Source organism: Falco peregrinus, chromosome 6 (genome assembly GCF_023634155.1).
Source record: "Falco peregrinus isolate bFalPer1 chromosome 6, bFalPer1.pri, whole genome shotgun sequence".
Taxonomy (NCBI): Eukaryota; Metazoa; Chordata; class Aves; order Falconiformes; family Falconidae; genus Falco; species Falco peregrinus.
The window spans coordinates 22685890-22699883 of record NC_073726.1 but is presented as its reverse complement, the minus strand read 5'-3'; the positions used below and the strand labels follow the sequence as shown (position 1 = coordinate 22699883).

The following is a 13994-nucleotide window of genomic DNA, read 5'->3' as shown; positions in this document are numbered from 1 at the left end:
AATTCCGTAGTCATTGTAACTTTCTTATCTCTGTGGTCCTGTGTATCCCTTCTCAAAATGGAGTTGTCTATCATGGGATTACCCAGGTCCCCCCTTACCTTATACCCATCCCTTATCTTACAACCACCATGAGCCTCTTTTGTTGAACTAACTCTCTAAGGTACTTGAAACACCTTCCTTGAGTTTGGGGTCTTAACTCTTTCAATGTGAAGATTTTCCACCTGTAAGGCAACACCATGAGTGTGAGAAGGGGCACACTAAAGCCATGGTAGCCCTCAGCCACTTCACGGGGCAGACATTTGAGGTAGTCAGGAGCCAGCTCTGTAACTGGCCTGGAATTGTGCCCAAATAACACACCCGAAGCTGCCACTACATGGAACTTGGCCATGCTGGAGCATTCTCAAGCATTCCTCGCTGAGGAACGGCCTGTGCTTCGGTGTTGGCCCAGCCACAAGGTGAGATGGCAACCTGCCTGCCAGAGCCCTTGTCCCTCTCGCCCCTTTTTCAGACCACGGTGTCACCCGTGTCCCGCAGCGATGGCTCCCAGTGCAGGCAGCAGCCGCTCGGTGGTTCAGCAGCACCCACCACCCAGCAAACCCCTCCAGTGCCTCGCAGGCTGTCCATTGCTGTGGGGAGTGGTGCCAGGGTGGGTGACCCACATCCCCTCTGGGGGGTTTCAGGGGCCCCGTCACTCTGAAGGAGGCTGCTTGCATCCCATCTTTTCAGGAAGACCTTGTTTGAGGCATTAATAACTTCCAACAGCTCCTTTTTAGTTCTATTATTTTTACAAGGGACAGGGAGAAGGGAAGCAGTGGCCTTCTCAGGGCACTGCAGGAAGACACCGCCATTGCTGCTGAAACACCGCAGCGTCTGGGCAAAGGCGCGGCGCCTCGCCTCCCCTTAGCTCTGCTGGTCGGCCGGCCGGCGCCAGACCCGTCAGCGGAGGCTAAACGCGCCTTCACAAAATGGCGGTGCAACCCCTTTAAGACGTGTCCGCACGCCGGCCCGCCTCGGCCCCGCCCCTGGGCGGGAGAGGGGGCGGGGCTTGTATAGACGGAAGGCGCCCCGCGGCCCCAAGTGCGTAGGGGGTTGAATGACAGTCCTGCAGCTCAATGAGATGGTAGAGGGTGCGGGGGAGGCGGATCTTCCGGCGGGAACTCCCGCGGCCGTGCAGCTCTGAGGGAGGGGGGCGATCGGCGGCGACATGATTAAGAAGTTTGATAAGAAGGATGAGGAGTCTGGTACGGGGCTGGCGGCGGCAGGGAGGGAGCCGGAGGCGGGCCCAGGGGCGGGCGTAGCGGTACGGCCCTGCGGGGAGCCATCGTTAGGCGCCCAGCGCGCTCCGCGGCCTGTAGCGGCCGCTGAGGTGAGGGAGTAGCGGCCGCTGAGGTGAAGGGGGGTAACGGCCGCTGAGGAGGGAGGTCCCGCCTGCTTGCTGGTGCCTCGGCCTCCTTCGGATCCTGCCGCGGCCCTTCTGGACGGTCCGCGGGCTGCAGGGCCCGCCCCGGGCCCTGAGGCGGTGCTTGAAGGGAATCCGGTTCCTCTCAACACTCGGGCTGCAGCGGGCGGTCTCTTCCCGCCCCCGCCGTGGTGGGGAGGAGCTGGGCTGGACTGGGGGCCGCATCTCAGCCTGGCAGCAGGGCGGCAGCCGGTCCCACACACGGACCTTGTGCCATTCGGACTGTGCCGTGAGCAGAGGCGTTCAGGTACTCGGCGGGCGGGAAAAAACCCATCACGTTAGGTACAGATGTGAATGAAGCCATCATCTGCGCGTTTTCGCTGGAAACTAAGTTCAGGTTGCCTGTAGTAACTGGTGCCGTCTTGAATTTTATGTTGCTGTTGCTCAAAGGTCTTCTGAGCCACAAGATGTGCCCAGCTGGGTTGAGTTAGTTTCATTCTCGCTTTCCTTCTGCTTGCGATGTGAGAACTTGAAGAATAAACGAATTGAGTTACTGCTGGGAGAAAAGGGCCAGTAGCAGTAGTGAGGGTTTGGAGGGATTTATATGTCTGTATGGTGGTTTTGAGTGGCAGTTCCACTATGAATGTGGATTAGAAGGTTGGTCTCCTCTGTATGCTGCTGACAGAAATGTGCCATCTCCAAAAAATCTGGGATCTGGACTGTTAGAAGGCTGCAAAGTTACAGTATGGAGATAGTCTAGTGTTAGCACTATTGTGATGTGCAGCAGCCAGACTGTTTGTGGAGTTTGCCGAGTAGCTTGTTTTAGTGGTGCATTGATTTATATACTTCTGTTTCAGATTCTGGCCAGCAGCTCTGTCCTGATACTTTCAGTGCTTTCTGTGCCTGAAGGAATAAAAATGGGAGCGGGAAAAGATAAAGAGTAAATAATGTTATGTAAAGGCAGTATTAAGGCAAATTTACTTGTAAACATCTTTCTTCATCCTCATGTTCCAGCTGTGCTGAAAGTGCTCCCTTCCTTTTCTTTTTTTTTTTCTGTAACTGTGAACATACAATTTAAGAAAGTGGATTCAGAGCTCTTGGTGGAGAACATGAGTTATTCCAAGAAGTATGTCACTGTAGCAGTGAGGTGTTTTTGTAACGTTTAGGGGCAGTTCCAGCATGTTCAATTCTGCTGGTTTTTGTGAAGAATGCATTTCCTCAACTGACATGTCTCATTTGTTCCTCAGGTAGTGGCTCTAATCCTTTTCAGCATTTGGAGAAGAGTGCTGTGCTTCAGGAGGTATGAGTAATCGTAGTATAATGCTGGATATATTTTTTTTTTCCTTTAGGCAGTGTTAGAAGCTTAAGGAAGGTTTACAGTACAACTCTTGGTAAACATGAATGGCTAAATTAATTTAGTTAATTTCAAACCACAGGGTATGTGAATTAAGTCCACATGAAGTTACTCCATAAGGGGTTAATGTATAGTAATTAGGTTACTTGTGGGTTCTGCCTTCCATGTAGACATACAGCATCTCAGGGTGCTTTTTCTGAAGAGGTGACATGTTTTCCAATGCTTGTTCAACATACTGTGTAACAGGTTTTCCTGCTTCTCTTTGTGTACTCCAGGAATGATTGCAAGTGGTGAGATGAACATGTGGTTAAATAATGGGGATTTTTTGTGGGTACAAAGAACTGTAAGTAGGAACTTAATAGTTTCAGTTTTGTGTTCCTACAGACTAGTGCTAAATAGTCTTTGGGCCACAGGTGCTATGGAAATAATTAAGTTGTTATGCTTTTATTTTGAAGTATTTTTGCTAGTTCCAGATGGTATACCAAGTTGTTGTCTTTTGTTCAAATTGCTGTCCAGCCAGCAAACTAAACATGCATGAGTGGAACAACAAGAGTATATTCTCCGGGACACATTTTTAGAATGAAAAAAATTATAAGCTACCTGATTGAAAACAAATTGCTTTATTTTTTATGGTGAAAGAGAAATTATTATTGTTGGGCTATACTGTAAGACAGTATTTATGCTGTGTTTGTAGGCACGTATCTTTAATGAGACCCCCATAAATCCACGAAGATGCCTGCACATCCTTACCAAGATACTTTACTTGCTGAACCAGGTAACTGTTATGATTTCTTCCCAGCCAGAATGAACATTCCTGAACCTGCTTTCTAACAACTTCCAGTGTGAAAGAAGTTTTATACCTCTTCCTGTCAGACTTGGGAGGTAGCTTTTAAGGAGATCAGAAATGGAGTTTTTATGCTGTGATATTGTGTGCTCTCCTCTGACTTTGCCGCTAAGGTGAATGAGATGTCACTGAAGCTTTTAAGACTTTTTTTTTTTTTTTTTCTTTTTTTTCTCCCCTGAGTGCCAAGTGAGAGCTGCTGCTTGGTCTGTGATCACTGCAGCACCATGTAATTAAAAAGCCGCTTGTGTTTGCCTAGCTGAAGTAGGAATAACTGAGGTGAGGTAAGAGCTCAGGAAGGAAGTGATGAAGTGGAAAGTCTTTTTCTTTGGGGAGACATTGGAAGTGTGATAAGGAAGGAGATTTTCTTTAAGTATCCGCATAGATCAGGTTTCCTGCATGTCAGGCAGTGTTTAACAGGAGTTACGATCAGTTAGGAGGGACCTATGCTGTTCAGTCTTAATTAGCACCAGTGATCTTTAAGCAGATTCCTTTTAAGCAAGGGGATCCTTCTAGTTAACAAACACGACACAAAAACAACTGCGGACACACTAATGTCAAAAGAGGGAACACAGGCTCCTTGACAAACTATTCTATCACTGTCGCATTGGGATGGCATTTATGTTGATATCAAGTAGATAATAATGGTAAACTGGCCATGTACTCCCCAGGAAACACGAAATGAGGGAGGGATGGTTTCTAACATGAGAAAAAGTCTCAAAAAAATATTCTTGGTGTGTGGGAAGGTATTATAAATGAGGGCTGAAAGGTAGAGGCAGCTGAATAACGGTGGTGGTTTTTCCCTCATTTTTTATATGCTATTTTCAGGGTGAACATTTTGGAACCACTGAAGCCACAGAAGCTTTTTTTGCAATGACCAGATTATTTCAGTCTAATGATGTAAGTACCTAGTGTTTACAACTTGCTGCCTCCCTGCTTTTGTCTGGATTTGCAGTAACTACAAAACAGCTGGATATTGGGATGTGAGAGGCAAGTACTTCAGAGAACAAGCTCTGCATGCAGAGTACTTGCTGAAGGCAATTCATGGTTTGGAAACAAATGATTGAATAATAACATATGGTTACTTCTACGGGTTGGTTTTGCTAGTGGTTTTTTTTCCCCCGAGTGGAATTATTGTAAAGAATGTGAATAATGACAGAAAGCCTTAATATACAAATCATTGTAATTTTATGACTGTTTCTACACTTGGAAATAATCACCGTATGCTTAACTGAAAATAGAATTTTAAAGTTGCCTGTAGGTCAAATACTGCTATTCCGTAGAACAGCTTGCTCTATTAATGAATCAGGGTGCAGTCAAGTGATGAGAACATCCTAAAAATGCTGGATTAAACTTTGGACTTCACCCAGTATTAAAGTTCTTCTCTGATCTCTTTTGCACAGAGAGTAAAAACTGAGGGGTATGTGTCATGTGATGGGTCTCACTCATTTTTATTAAAAATGAACTGGCAACTTCAGATTTTAGAAATTTGGCTGAGGAACGTTGCAGGTGTCATTGTTTAAAGGTGGAATAAAAATTTTGGAAGTACAGAGTGTTTGGGACCTTTCTCATAGCCACATTTTAGAATTTTTTTTAATGTAAATGTCATTCACTTTCAAAGAATTAAAAGTGTCAGTGCTCTTTGCATATTTCTGTTTTTCTTTTACAATAACAGATCACAGGAAGTTGTTTTTACAGCTTTTAACTGATAATTGTGAGGCTTCTGCATATAGACATATATCACTACTTTCAAAATTAAAATGTGGGTTAATTCTTTTAGTTTTATAGTTTCACAAGATATGTATCTCTTATTCTTCTCCTGGTTTGTTTGGTAACAGGGAGTAAGGCTCTTATCCAATTGTCAAGCATAGTTCTGTTTGTGTGCTTATAACTTTGTGTAAAGAGGGGAAGAGGGTGTCCTATTTAAAAGTTTATTTAACTTTCAAATTTAAATATTTACCTTTCAAGTTTCTTTAACTTTTAGAACTTTTAGGGAGTGTTTATTCATAATTAACCATTGAGTTTAATGTCTTTCTGCAATGCACTTTTACAGCAAACACTTAGAAGAATGTGTTACCTTACTATCAAAGAGATGGCCAATATTTCAGAGGACGTCATCATTGTCACAAGCAGGTAGTAGAACCTACAGCAAACAGTATCAGAGCTCTGAAACAGCTAGCTGTATCTTAATGTGTTTGTTTTAGCTGCTGTGATTTTCTGTAATTATGCTTTATAAAGGATACAGCAAGGGAAAACAAATTGTTTCATGATACAGAGTATGTGTCACCATATGAAGTGTTAGTTTCTTCCTACTGTGTTGTAACACTTTTCTGAAATGGCAAGAGGCTTGCCTACAGTCTATCAATTGGTTCTGCTTTGTTTTCTTGTGGTGGTGTGGGTTTTTTTAAATCGTTGGTGCTTGATGTTTTTTTCAAAACCTAGACTGTGACTTCTGTTTCATTTTGCTGTCAGAGCAGTTAGGGAAAAGCAGTGAAAAGCTCAGTTCAGTCTGCCTGCTGAATTACCAATTTTTTTTACTACAGATTAGACATTACATTTGTTGCGAGAGCAAAAAATGAGATCTGTGGCATGTGCTTAAGTGATTGTTTTATTTTATATATTTTTAAAAGCTGTTTAACGAACTAAGCTTCACAATTATCTAAACGAAAAATTTTATGTTGTAGAAAGAACAACGCTGCTAAGAAGTAGAATGGCTGAGCTAAATGAAACAGGCCTATGGCAAAGCATTATTATCGACTGTGCATTTTGTAATGATTTGTATTTCCCCAGAAACTGATGTTAATAACTTTCAAATAGCTAATTATTAAGAAGTTTTCTAGCCAATACTAGAGCTTAGCAGTCACATGGTAGCAACTTGAAGAATCACTAAATGAGATGAGGTAAATGTCTTGGTCTTTGTGTGACATTGATATTAAAGAAGGGTTAACAGGGTGTCTTTGATTATTTTAGTTTGACCAAAGACATGACAGGGAAGGAAGATGTATACCGAGGCCCAGCCATCAGAGCACTCTGCAGGATCACTGATGTAAGTACAAATCAGATCACTGTTAAGGGAGAGATGGTAATAGTATTTAAACCAGGAAAAACTACTCTCTTGCAGGGTGTATCCTTATAGTAGTAATGGAACTGCTGCTTTAGGGAGGACAGCTCTGAAGCCCTCTGCACATGTGAGGAACTCTGTGGAGCTGTAGCACTGTAAACATGGAGTTAGAGCTCCAGAGCTCCTGCCTTCTGGTTTCTAATCTGAGGTTGCTTTTCTCTAGGCTTTGATCATGTCACTAAACCTTCAGGGTTGGCAGCTTATACTCATCTCTCCCTTGCAGAAGTATGTGTTCTCAGAATTAGTTCAAGATTTTTTTTTTTCTGATAGCCTTTTGAATCATGCTGTGAATATGCTTTGCTTTTTGAGTATCTGGCCAAGGCTGTCAGTTCTGGTGTGGGCATGTTTCCAGAGCTGGAGGAACCCCAAGCAGGTACAGAGACCTGCCAGGAGCCAGCAGCATGCTTAAGAGCAGCTGACCAGGCACAGACAGGGCCAGAAGTAACAGTGGCCACCCTCCACTCCCATAAAGAGCAGCCCTGGGGAGTGCTAGAGGACGAGCAAACCAGCATGCAGGGAGGATGCCTCTTAAAGGAGGGACAGGCTGCTGGCTAAGTGGAGAGACTTCAAGTCCATATAACCCAGCAACCAGCTGTGGTTCTGTGACCATCTGCACAGGTCAAGGGCACTCATCCTACCTGACCCTCATGGCAGAACAGTGGGCACTCCTCTGATGGCAAAGCCTGCAGCTTCAGCTGGGCAGTCTGCACCATCTGCCCCAATGGTGGCAAATGCCTCCACCCAGATGGAGTTGCTGAAGGAAGAGGGTGCAGTGCAGGCTGCAAACTGCAGGAAGCACCTGGACCTTTTGCTTGCGGCAGGGGCAGGCATCAGACGTGCTTGCAAAAGGTGCGCACAGGTGGAGAACCTCCTGCAGCAGGTGGCTGAGCTGCAGGATGAGTTGAGAAGGCTGTGTAACATCAGGGAGTCTGAGAATGAGTTAGATAGCTGGTTCCAAGCACAACCTGCAGCAGACTGACAGCCAAACAGCCAAAAACTCTCCCACCAGCACACACAGTAGGAAGAGGGGCCAGTAATGCAGAAGAATGAAACTTGCAACAATAAGGACCTGCAGGAGGAGGAGACTTCCCCCAGAGTCTGGGATGCTGCTGAACTGCTCTGCAGACGTTAGAGTGGCCTTTCAACACTTGAAAAGGAGCCTGTAAGAAAGACGGGGCCAGACTATTTAAGAGGGCCTGTAGTGATAGACCAAGGGGGAATGGTTTTAAAGTAAAAGAGGACAGATTTAGATTAGATATTAGGAAGAAATTCTTTACTGTGAGGGTGGTGAGGCACTGGCACAGGTTGCACAGAGAAGTTGTGGTTGCCCCATTCCTGGAAGTGTTCAAGGTCAGGTTGGACAGGGCTTGGAGCAGCTTGATCTAGTGGAAGGTGTCTGTGCCCCTGGCAAGGGGGTTGGAACTAGATGATCTTTAAGGTCCTTTCCAACCGAAACCACTTTATGATTCTCTATTTTTGCCTTATAGTGCTTTTAAGTTCTGCCTCTGGAATATCAACACTTTCCCTTTCAATAGGGTACGATGCTACAAGCCATTGAGAGATACATGAAGCAAGCTATTGTGGACAAGGTTCCCAGTGTGTCTAGTTCTGCATTGGTATCTTCCTTGGTAAGTAAAGCAGCAGTTTACTGTAAATGTGCTCATTGTGTTTTCGCTGGGAAGGCTGGTCAACTGCATGTGTACCTTTTGCCTGGCCTTTTTTTTTTTGTTCTTAATCTCCTCCACCTTTTATATGACTCTTCTTCATCTCCTTATCACAAAATAAACAAGAAATAGTAGCAGTGGAGTTTCGTTTGACTCTGTCTTTTCAAACTTCTTTGTTAGTGTTCTGTCACTTTAGAATATATCAATTGTAATAACTTTTAAGTGCAAAGTTCTGAGGCATCTCTATGCAGTTAGTGTAGAACATTAATTTCTCTGGGGTAGGGTCTTGTCTGTTTCGATAAGTCAAGCACACTGACTGTGAAAGTGCTTATTGGTTTGGTGAGAGTAAGTAGAAACAACCTGTTCTGTGCCATGGAAGAACTAGCACTGATGACACTGAAAGAGCATGTGAGTTCTGTAACAGGCAATAAAAGCAGTCTGCCTTGTGCTTTGCAAACAACAAATCCATGAAATTGCTTCCATCATAAAACTGCAATTCAAGGTTATTTTTGCTAATATGTAGTAGAGGGCTAGGCACAGAAGTTCAGTCTGTTTTTCTCTCCCTTATTTAGGAGAAAAGGCTGGAAAAGATTTCATTAGGTTAATATTTTTATTAAAGAGGAGAATACAAGTGGAAGTATGGTAGTCTGAGACTGAGATGTAAGAAAAACAATGGTTTATAGGTGCATAGGATTAAGAGACTGGCTGCATTGATAGATCAAGAAGGCAGAGCAGGAGGTAAGAGGTCCAGCTGATGAGGTGGAGTAGAGACTCTGTTAGGACCCCAAGGGTGCAAACAAGGCTGTATTAATACTTACAATTGAAGTCTTCCTGCTGGACTAACTGTAGGCAGGTGACTTGTCATAGTATTGTCTTCTGTCCTGTTTGAATATAAACAAAAGCTCTCTGAGTTATTTTCTCTTTATTCAAACAAGCACATCCATACAAACTGTGTATTTGGGAGTTACTCTTTGTTACCTTTAATATGCAGCAGCACCCTAGATTGTCTTGAAGTCTTTAAACTTAAAATCTGAGAACAAGGCTTAAGGTCTTCACTGTACTTCTAATGTTAAGTTTGTCTGCAGTCTCAAATTGTGGCTTCTTCCAGCATATGATGAAGATCAGTTATGACGTAGTCAAACGGTGGATCAACGAAGCTCAAGAAGCAGCTTCTAGTGACAACGTCATGGTGCAGGTATGTTTGAGGGTGGCTGCCCTGAGGAGCTCTAAACACACTACAGGGTTTTAATGGTATTGTGGGAGTTCTTAAGGTAACTGTAGAAAACGTACCTGGTCTTTCTTTTTCCAATACTCTTTTAAAAACAAGAATTGCAACTGGAGGGAAACAACTCTGCTGTTTCAGAACAATCATGAGTTTCTCTGTGATCCCAGTGCAAGATTCTTAATTAAGAGCTGGCTCTTTAGTGCAGTCCCCTGCTGTTTCCTTACTAACCTGACAGCTGGAATGCTGCTGACTGTTGCACAGTAGTTGTTGCAGAAGGGCTTTGAATCTGAGTTTTCAAAAGGCTTAAGAAATTATCTCACTGCCTCCTAGAACACCAGATCTCATCTTGGCCTTGAGAAAATTTGCCAGCTGCTACAGGACCACAGAGATGACCCTGAATTATCAGTGATTTGTCCTGCAAAGAAAATCTTTGCATAAATATTCCAAACAGCTGTGGAAATGAAAGTAGTCTGTCCAGTCAGCATTACAGTCTAACAATCAGAAACAAGCCTGTAAAGTTAGCTTTGTTTTTGCCCATTTAGCAGCTTCATTAAGCCTTGCTCTTAATCAGTCTTACGGAAAAAAACCCACCAAAACAACCAAAACCACTTGGCAAGTAAATGGAAATGCTCCTTTGTACTTTCACCATAAATGCCTCAAGGATAAGTGCTGGCTGGAGAGACGTGGGTTTGATGGGTGGACCACTCAGAGGATAGGGAATTGACTGGATGGTCCCACATAAAGAGTTGCTGTCAATGTCTAATGTCTAAATGGAAACTGGTGGCAAACAGTGTTTCTCTGGGGTTGGTTGGTACTATGACTGGTGCTGTTCAACATCTTTGTTGGTGACATGGACAGTGGGATCGAGCGCACCCTCAGCAAGTTTGCCAGTGAGGCCAGGTTGAGTGGTGCTGTCAACACGCAGGAGGGAAGGGATGCTGTCCAGAGGGACCTTGAGAGGCTTGAGAGGTGGGCCCGTGCAACCCTCATGAAATTCAACAAGGCTAAATGCAAGGTCCTGCACCTGGGTCAGGGCAACCCCCAGAGTCAATACAAGCTGGGTGGAGAATGGATTGAGAGCAGCTCTGAGGAGGACTTGGGGATGCTGGTGGATGAAAAGCTCAACATGGCCTGGCAATGTGCGCTTGCAGCCCAGGAAACCAACCATATCCTGGGCTGCACCAAAAGCAGCATGGCCAGCAGGTCGAGGAAGGAGATTCTCCCCCTCTGCTCCACTCTGGTGAGACCCCACCTGCAGCGCTGCATCTGCTCTGGGTCCCCCAACATAAGAAGGACATGGACCTGTTGGAGTGAGTCCAGAGGAGGCCACAAAGATGATCAGAGGGCTGGAGCACCTCTCCTAGGCATACAGGCTGAGAGAGGTGGGGTTGTTCAGCCTGGAGAAGGCTCCAGGGAGGTCTTAGAGTGGCCTTCCAGTACCTAAAGAGACCTACAGGAAAGCTGGAGAGGGACATTTTAGTAGGGCCTGTAGTGACAGACAAGGGGGAATGCTTTTAAGCTGAAAGAGGGGAGATTTAGATTAGGTATTAGGAAGAAATTCTTTACTGTGAGGGTGGTGAGACACTGGCACAGGCTGCCCAGAGCAGCTGTGGCTGCCCCATCCCTGGAAGTGTTCAAGGCTAGGTTGAACAGGGCTTGGAGCAACCTGGTCTAGTGGAAGGTGTCCCTGCCCCTGGCAGGGGGTTAGAACTAGATGGTCTTTAAGGTCCCTTCCAACCCAAACCAGTCCATAATTCTATGATTTTATAAGGTCAGCTGTCATTTAAAGGCCTTGGGATATCCTAGATAGAGAGTGTGCTAGAAATGCAAGTGTTACTGTGCAGTGTAACTTAGTAAGCAGAAACCTTTGAAGGTTTGACATGTAATGGGAAGAAAAGGCAACAGAGACTTCATGGATGGCTCTTTAGATCTTCAGAAATATGTTGAGGCTGTCTTATGATAGACAGGAAGGGGAAGGAAGTACTGCCTATCTGTAGGTCTTTGTAACTTGTCAGGAAATATGGATCATTTGTGGTTAGAAGGTATTTCTGCTATGAAACAGTGATTTTTTTTTAGCCGCCTTTTATGTCTTTTCCAATGGCACAGTATATTGAATACCTGCACATCTCTGTTTCTGATTTCCTAGTATCATGCTTTGGGGCTGCTCTATCACCTTAGAAAAAATGATCGCCTTGCGGTTTCCAAGATGCTGAATAAGTTCACTAAATCTGGACTGAAATCCCAGTTTGCATACTGCATGCTGATCCGAATTGCAAGCAAACTCTTGAAGGAATCTGAAGAGGGGTAAGAGGCAGCATCTGAATTACAAAACCTATTTATAATTTGAGATCCATGGTAGCTCAGAAATGTGCATTATTTTTTTTTTGAAGTTTGTGGAAATATACACACAGGCAGAACTGTAGTGTTAAAAATAAAATGCAGGTAGAAGCAGAATGCTAGATGGAACTCTGGTGGTATGTGTAGTGGGTGTGTGGTGGGGTTTGGATTTTTAGCACCACACCGCCAAAAATTAGCCATGAGTAAGATTAAAACTGCAGAATAATCTCTGGAGATATTTTTTTACTTTGTCTAGCTAGGTGCATTTCAAATGCAATAAGAATCTGCCTGTATTGTGGGGGATACAAACAAGAAGATCTCTCCTATTGTGATCTCTCATACTAGCAAAGGAGGGTATTGTTATCTGAGGAACTCACCTCCTGATAAAATTCTTTTATCTGTGGATGTTTTTGTTAGTGGTATGTGATACTTAATAGTAAAGTATCTTTAGAATGCAGCATTTCTAGCTTGAAGAACATAATGTAAAGATGAATATTAGTAAATAAAAAGTTTAGAGCAATATGGCAGTGTAGGAAACATGAAAGCCACTGCCTTAGCTGTGCTTTCTGTCAGCTTCTCAGAAATGTGGTATAAGTGGTTTGTATGTAATTCAGCATTGCACTGTGAAATGTCTTCTGTTTGTAGCCATGAAAGTCCACTGTTTGACTTCATTGAGAGCTGTCTGCGGAATAAGCATGAAATGGTTATTTATGAAGCTGCTTCTGCAATCATCCATCTCCCAAACTGCACAGCCAGGGAGCTGGCACCAGCTGTTTCAGGTTGGCCATAGTCCTTTGTACCAGTGATGCAGCTGAAAGAAAGGGCAGTAAAGCATGTCAGAGACAGTAAAACATATAATATACTGGACTCAAATCCTGAATTTTCTGATTGTCCCCAGGCTTTTGGATGAGAAGAATGTTGATCCCTTTTCCCCATTTCATCCAGAGCTTTTGAGAATGGGTGGCAGAGGCAGCACAGGACAATACTTGCCGTTTTCCAGCTGCAGGAAGTTGGGGTGGGAGGGAAGGTAGAAGAGAACCTGACAGTACAGATGCGCCACAGGCAACTGTGCAAACCACCTATTATTAATCTAAGATGAAAAATGAGAGCTTATTTTTAACTTTCTTGTGAAGCTAGTGATAAATTATAGATGGAGCTGCATGAATATTTAGCAGTGCTTAGCTGAATGTGGAAACATTACTTTGTTCTCTTTCTTTGAAAGAGACCGTATGTGGTTTTCTGCTGTGGTGAATTCTTACTAAACTATTTGCACCTCTCAATATGAAAGTGCTAGCACAAGGCAATTTCCCTTTCCTCATCTGGTGTGGTCATGAGGGCTGTCACCTTCTTGCTCTCCAGACATTACAGGTGCCTGGAGTTGCAGTGCTGGAAGCTGTTTTTTGTTAAACTGTTTCTATGCTTTGCCATTTTGTTGTGAGTTACTTCTTTTGATTATTCTTTTTTCATTTGTTTTCAGTGCTGCAGCTTTTCTGTAGTTCTCCCAAACCTGTCTTGAGATATGCAGCTGTACGGACCCTTAATAAAGTGAGTGTTTCCAAAACCTCTAAACAAGCATAAATCTCTAAGCATCAGAGGAAGCCAGACTTCAGTGCCTAATGGTGTGTTATCTAAAGCAGAACGACTGTTCTTGTTATTACTGTATTTGGAAATACTCCATGCTGGAGAACTGGCTTTTCCATGCCAGATTTCCTGGTGTGACAGAAATCTTTTCTGCACTCAAGGTATGTTTGCTGACTTTTGGACCACAGGGCTATAACAAGCTGGGTTTTGATAACTTTCGGGCTCTCAGCTGTAAGGAAGAAGAGTCTCAGTTATTTAATACTGTAAAAAGCATGGCTAGGATGTGTGTGAAGGAAGTAACATTCTGATTTCAAAGCTGCACACCACAACAGAAGCAGTTTGTGACTGTTAACCCATGAGCTGTAACTTACAGTTCTTTTGAAATGCTGAAATAAAAGAACCTGAGCTTTGATTGCATCCTGTCAGCAGTCATATGATGTAGATTTAGTTGCAATCCTTGTGGAACGGAGCA

At 44.0% G+C, this 13994-nt stretch overlaps 1 protein-coding gene across 1 annotated transcript in view; it reads left to right on the top strand.

The window, feature by feature from the left end:
* Nucleotides 1-1086: 1086 nt before the first annotated feature.
* Nucleotides 1087-13994, top strand: part of COPG2 (COPI coat complex subunit gamma 2) — a 24433-nt gene continuing 11525 nt past the window's right edge. Inside the window, exons 1-11 of the mRNA XM_005235330.4 lie at nt 1087-1241; nt 2647-2699; nt 3448-3528; nt 4423-4494; nt 5648-5727; nt 6565-6640; nt 8251-8343; nt 9488-9574; nt 11751-11908; nt 12587-12720; nt 13419-13486. Coding sequence (XP_005235387.1) covers nt 1205-1241; nt 2647-2699; nt 3448-3528; nt 4423-4494; nt 5648-5727; nt 6565-6640; nt 8251-8343; nt 9488-9574; nt 11751-11908; nt 12587-12720; nt 13419-13486 — 939 coding nt within the window. The 5' untranslated portion in view covers nt 1087-1204. The remainder of the gene's footprint in view (nt 1242-2646; nt 2700-3447; nt 3529-4422; nt 4495-5647; nt 5728-6564; nt 6641-8250; nt 8344-9487; nt 9575-11750; nt 11909-12586; nt 12721-13418; nt 13487-13994) is intronic.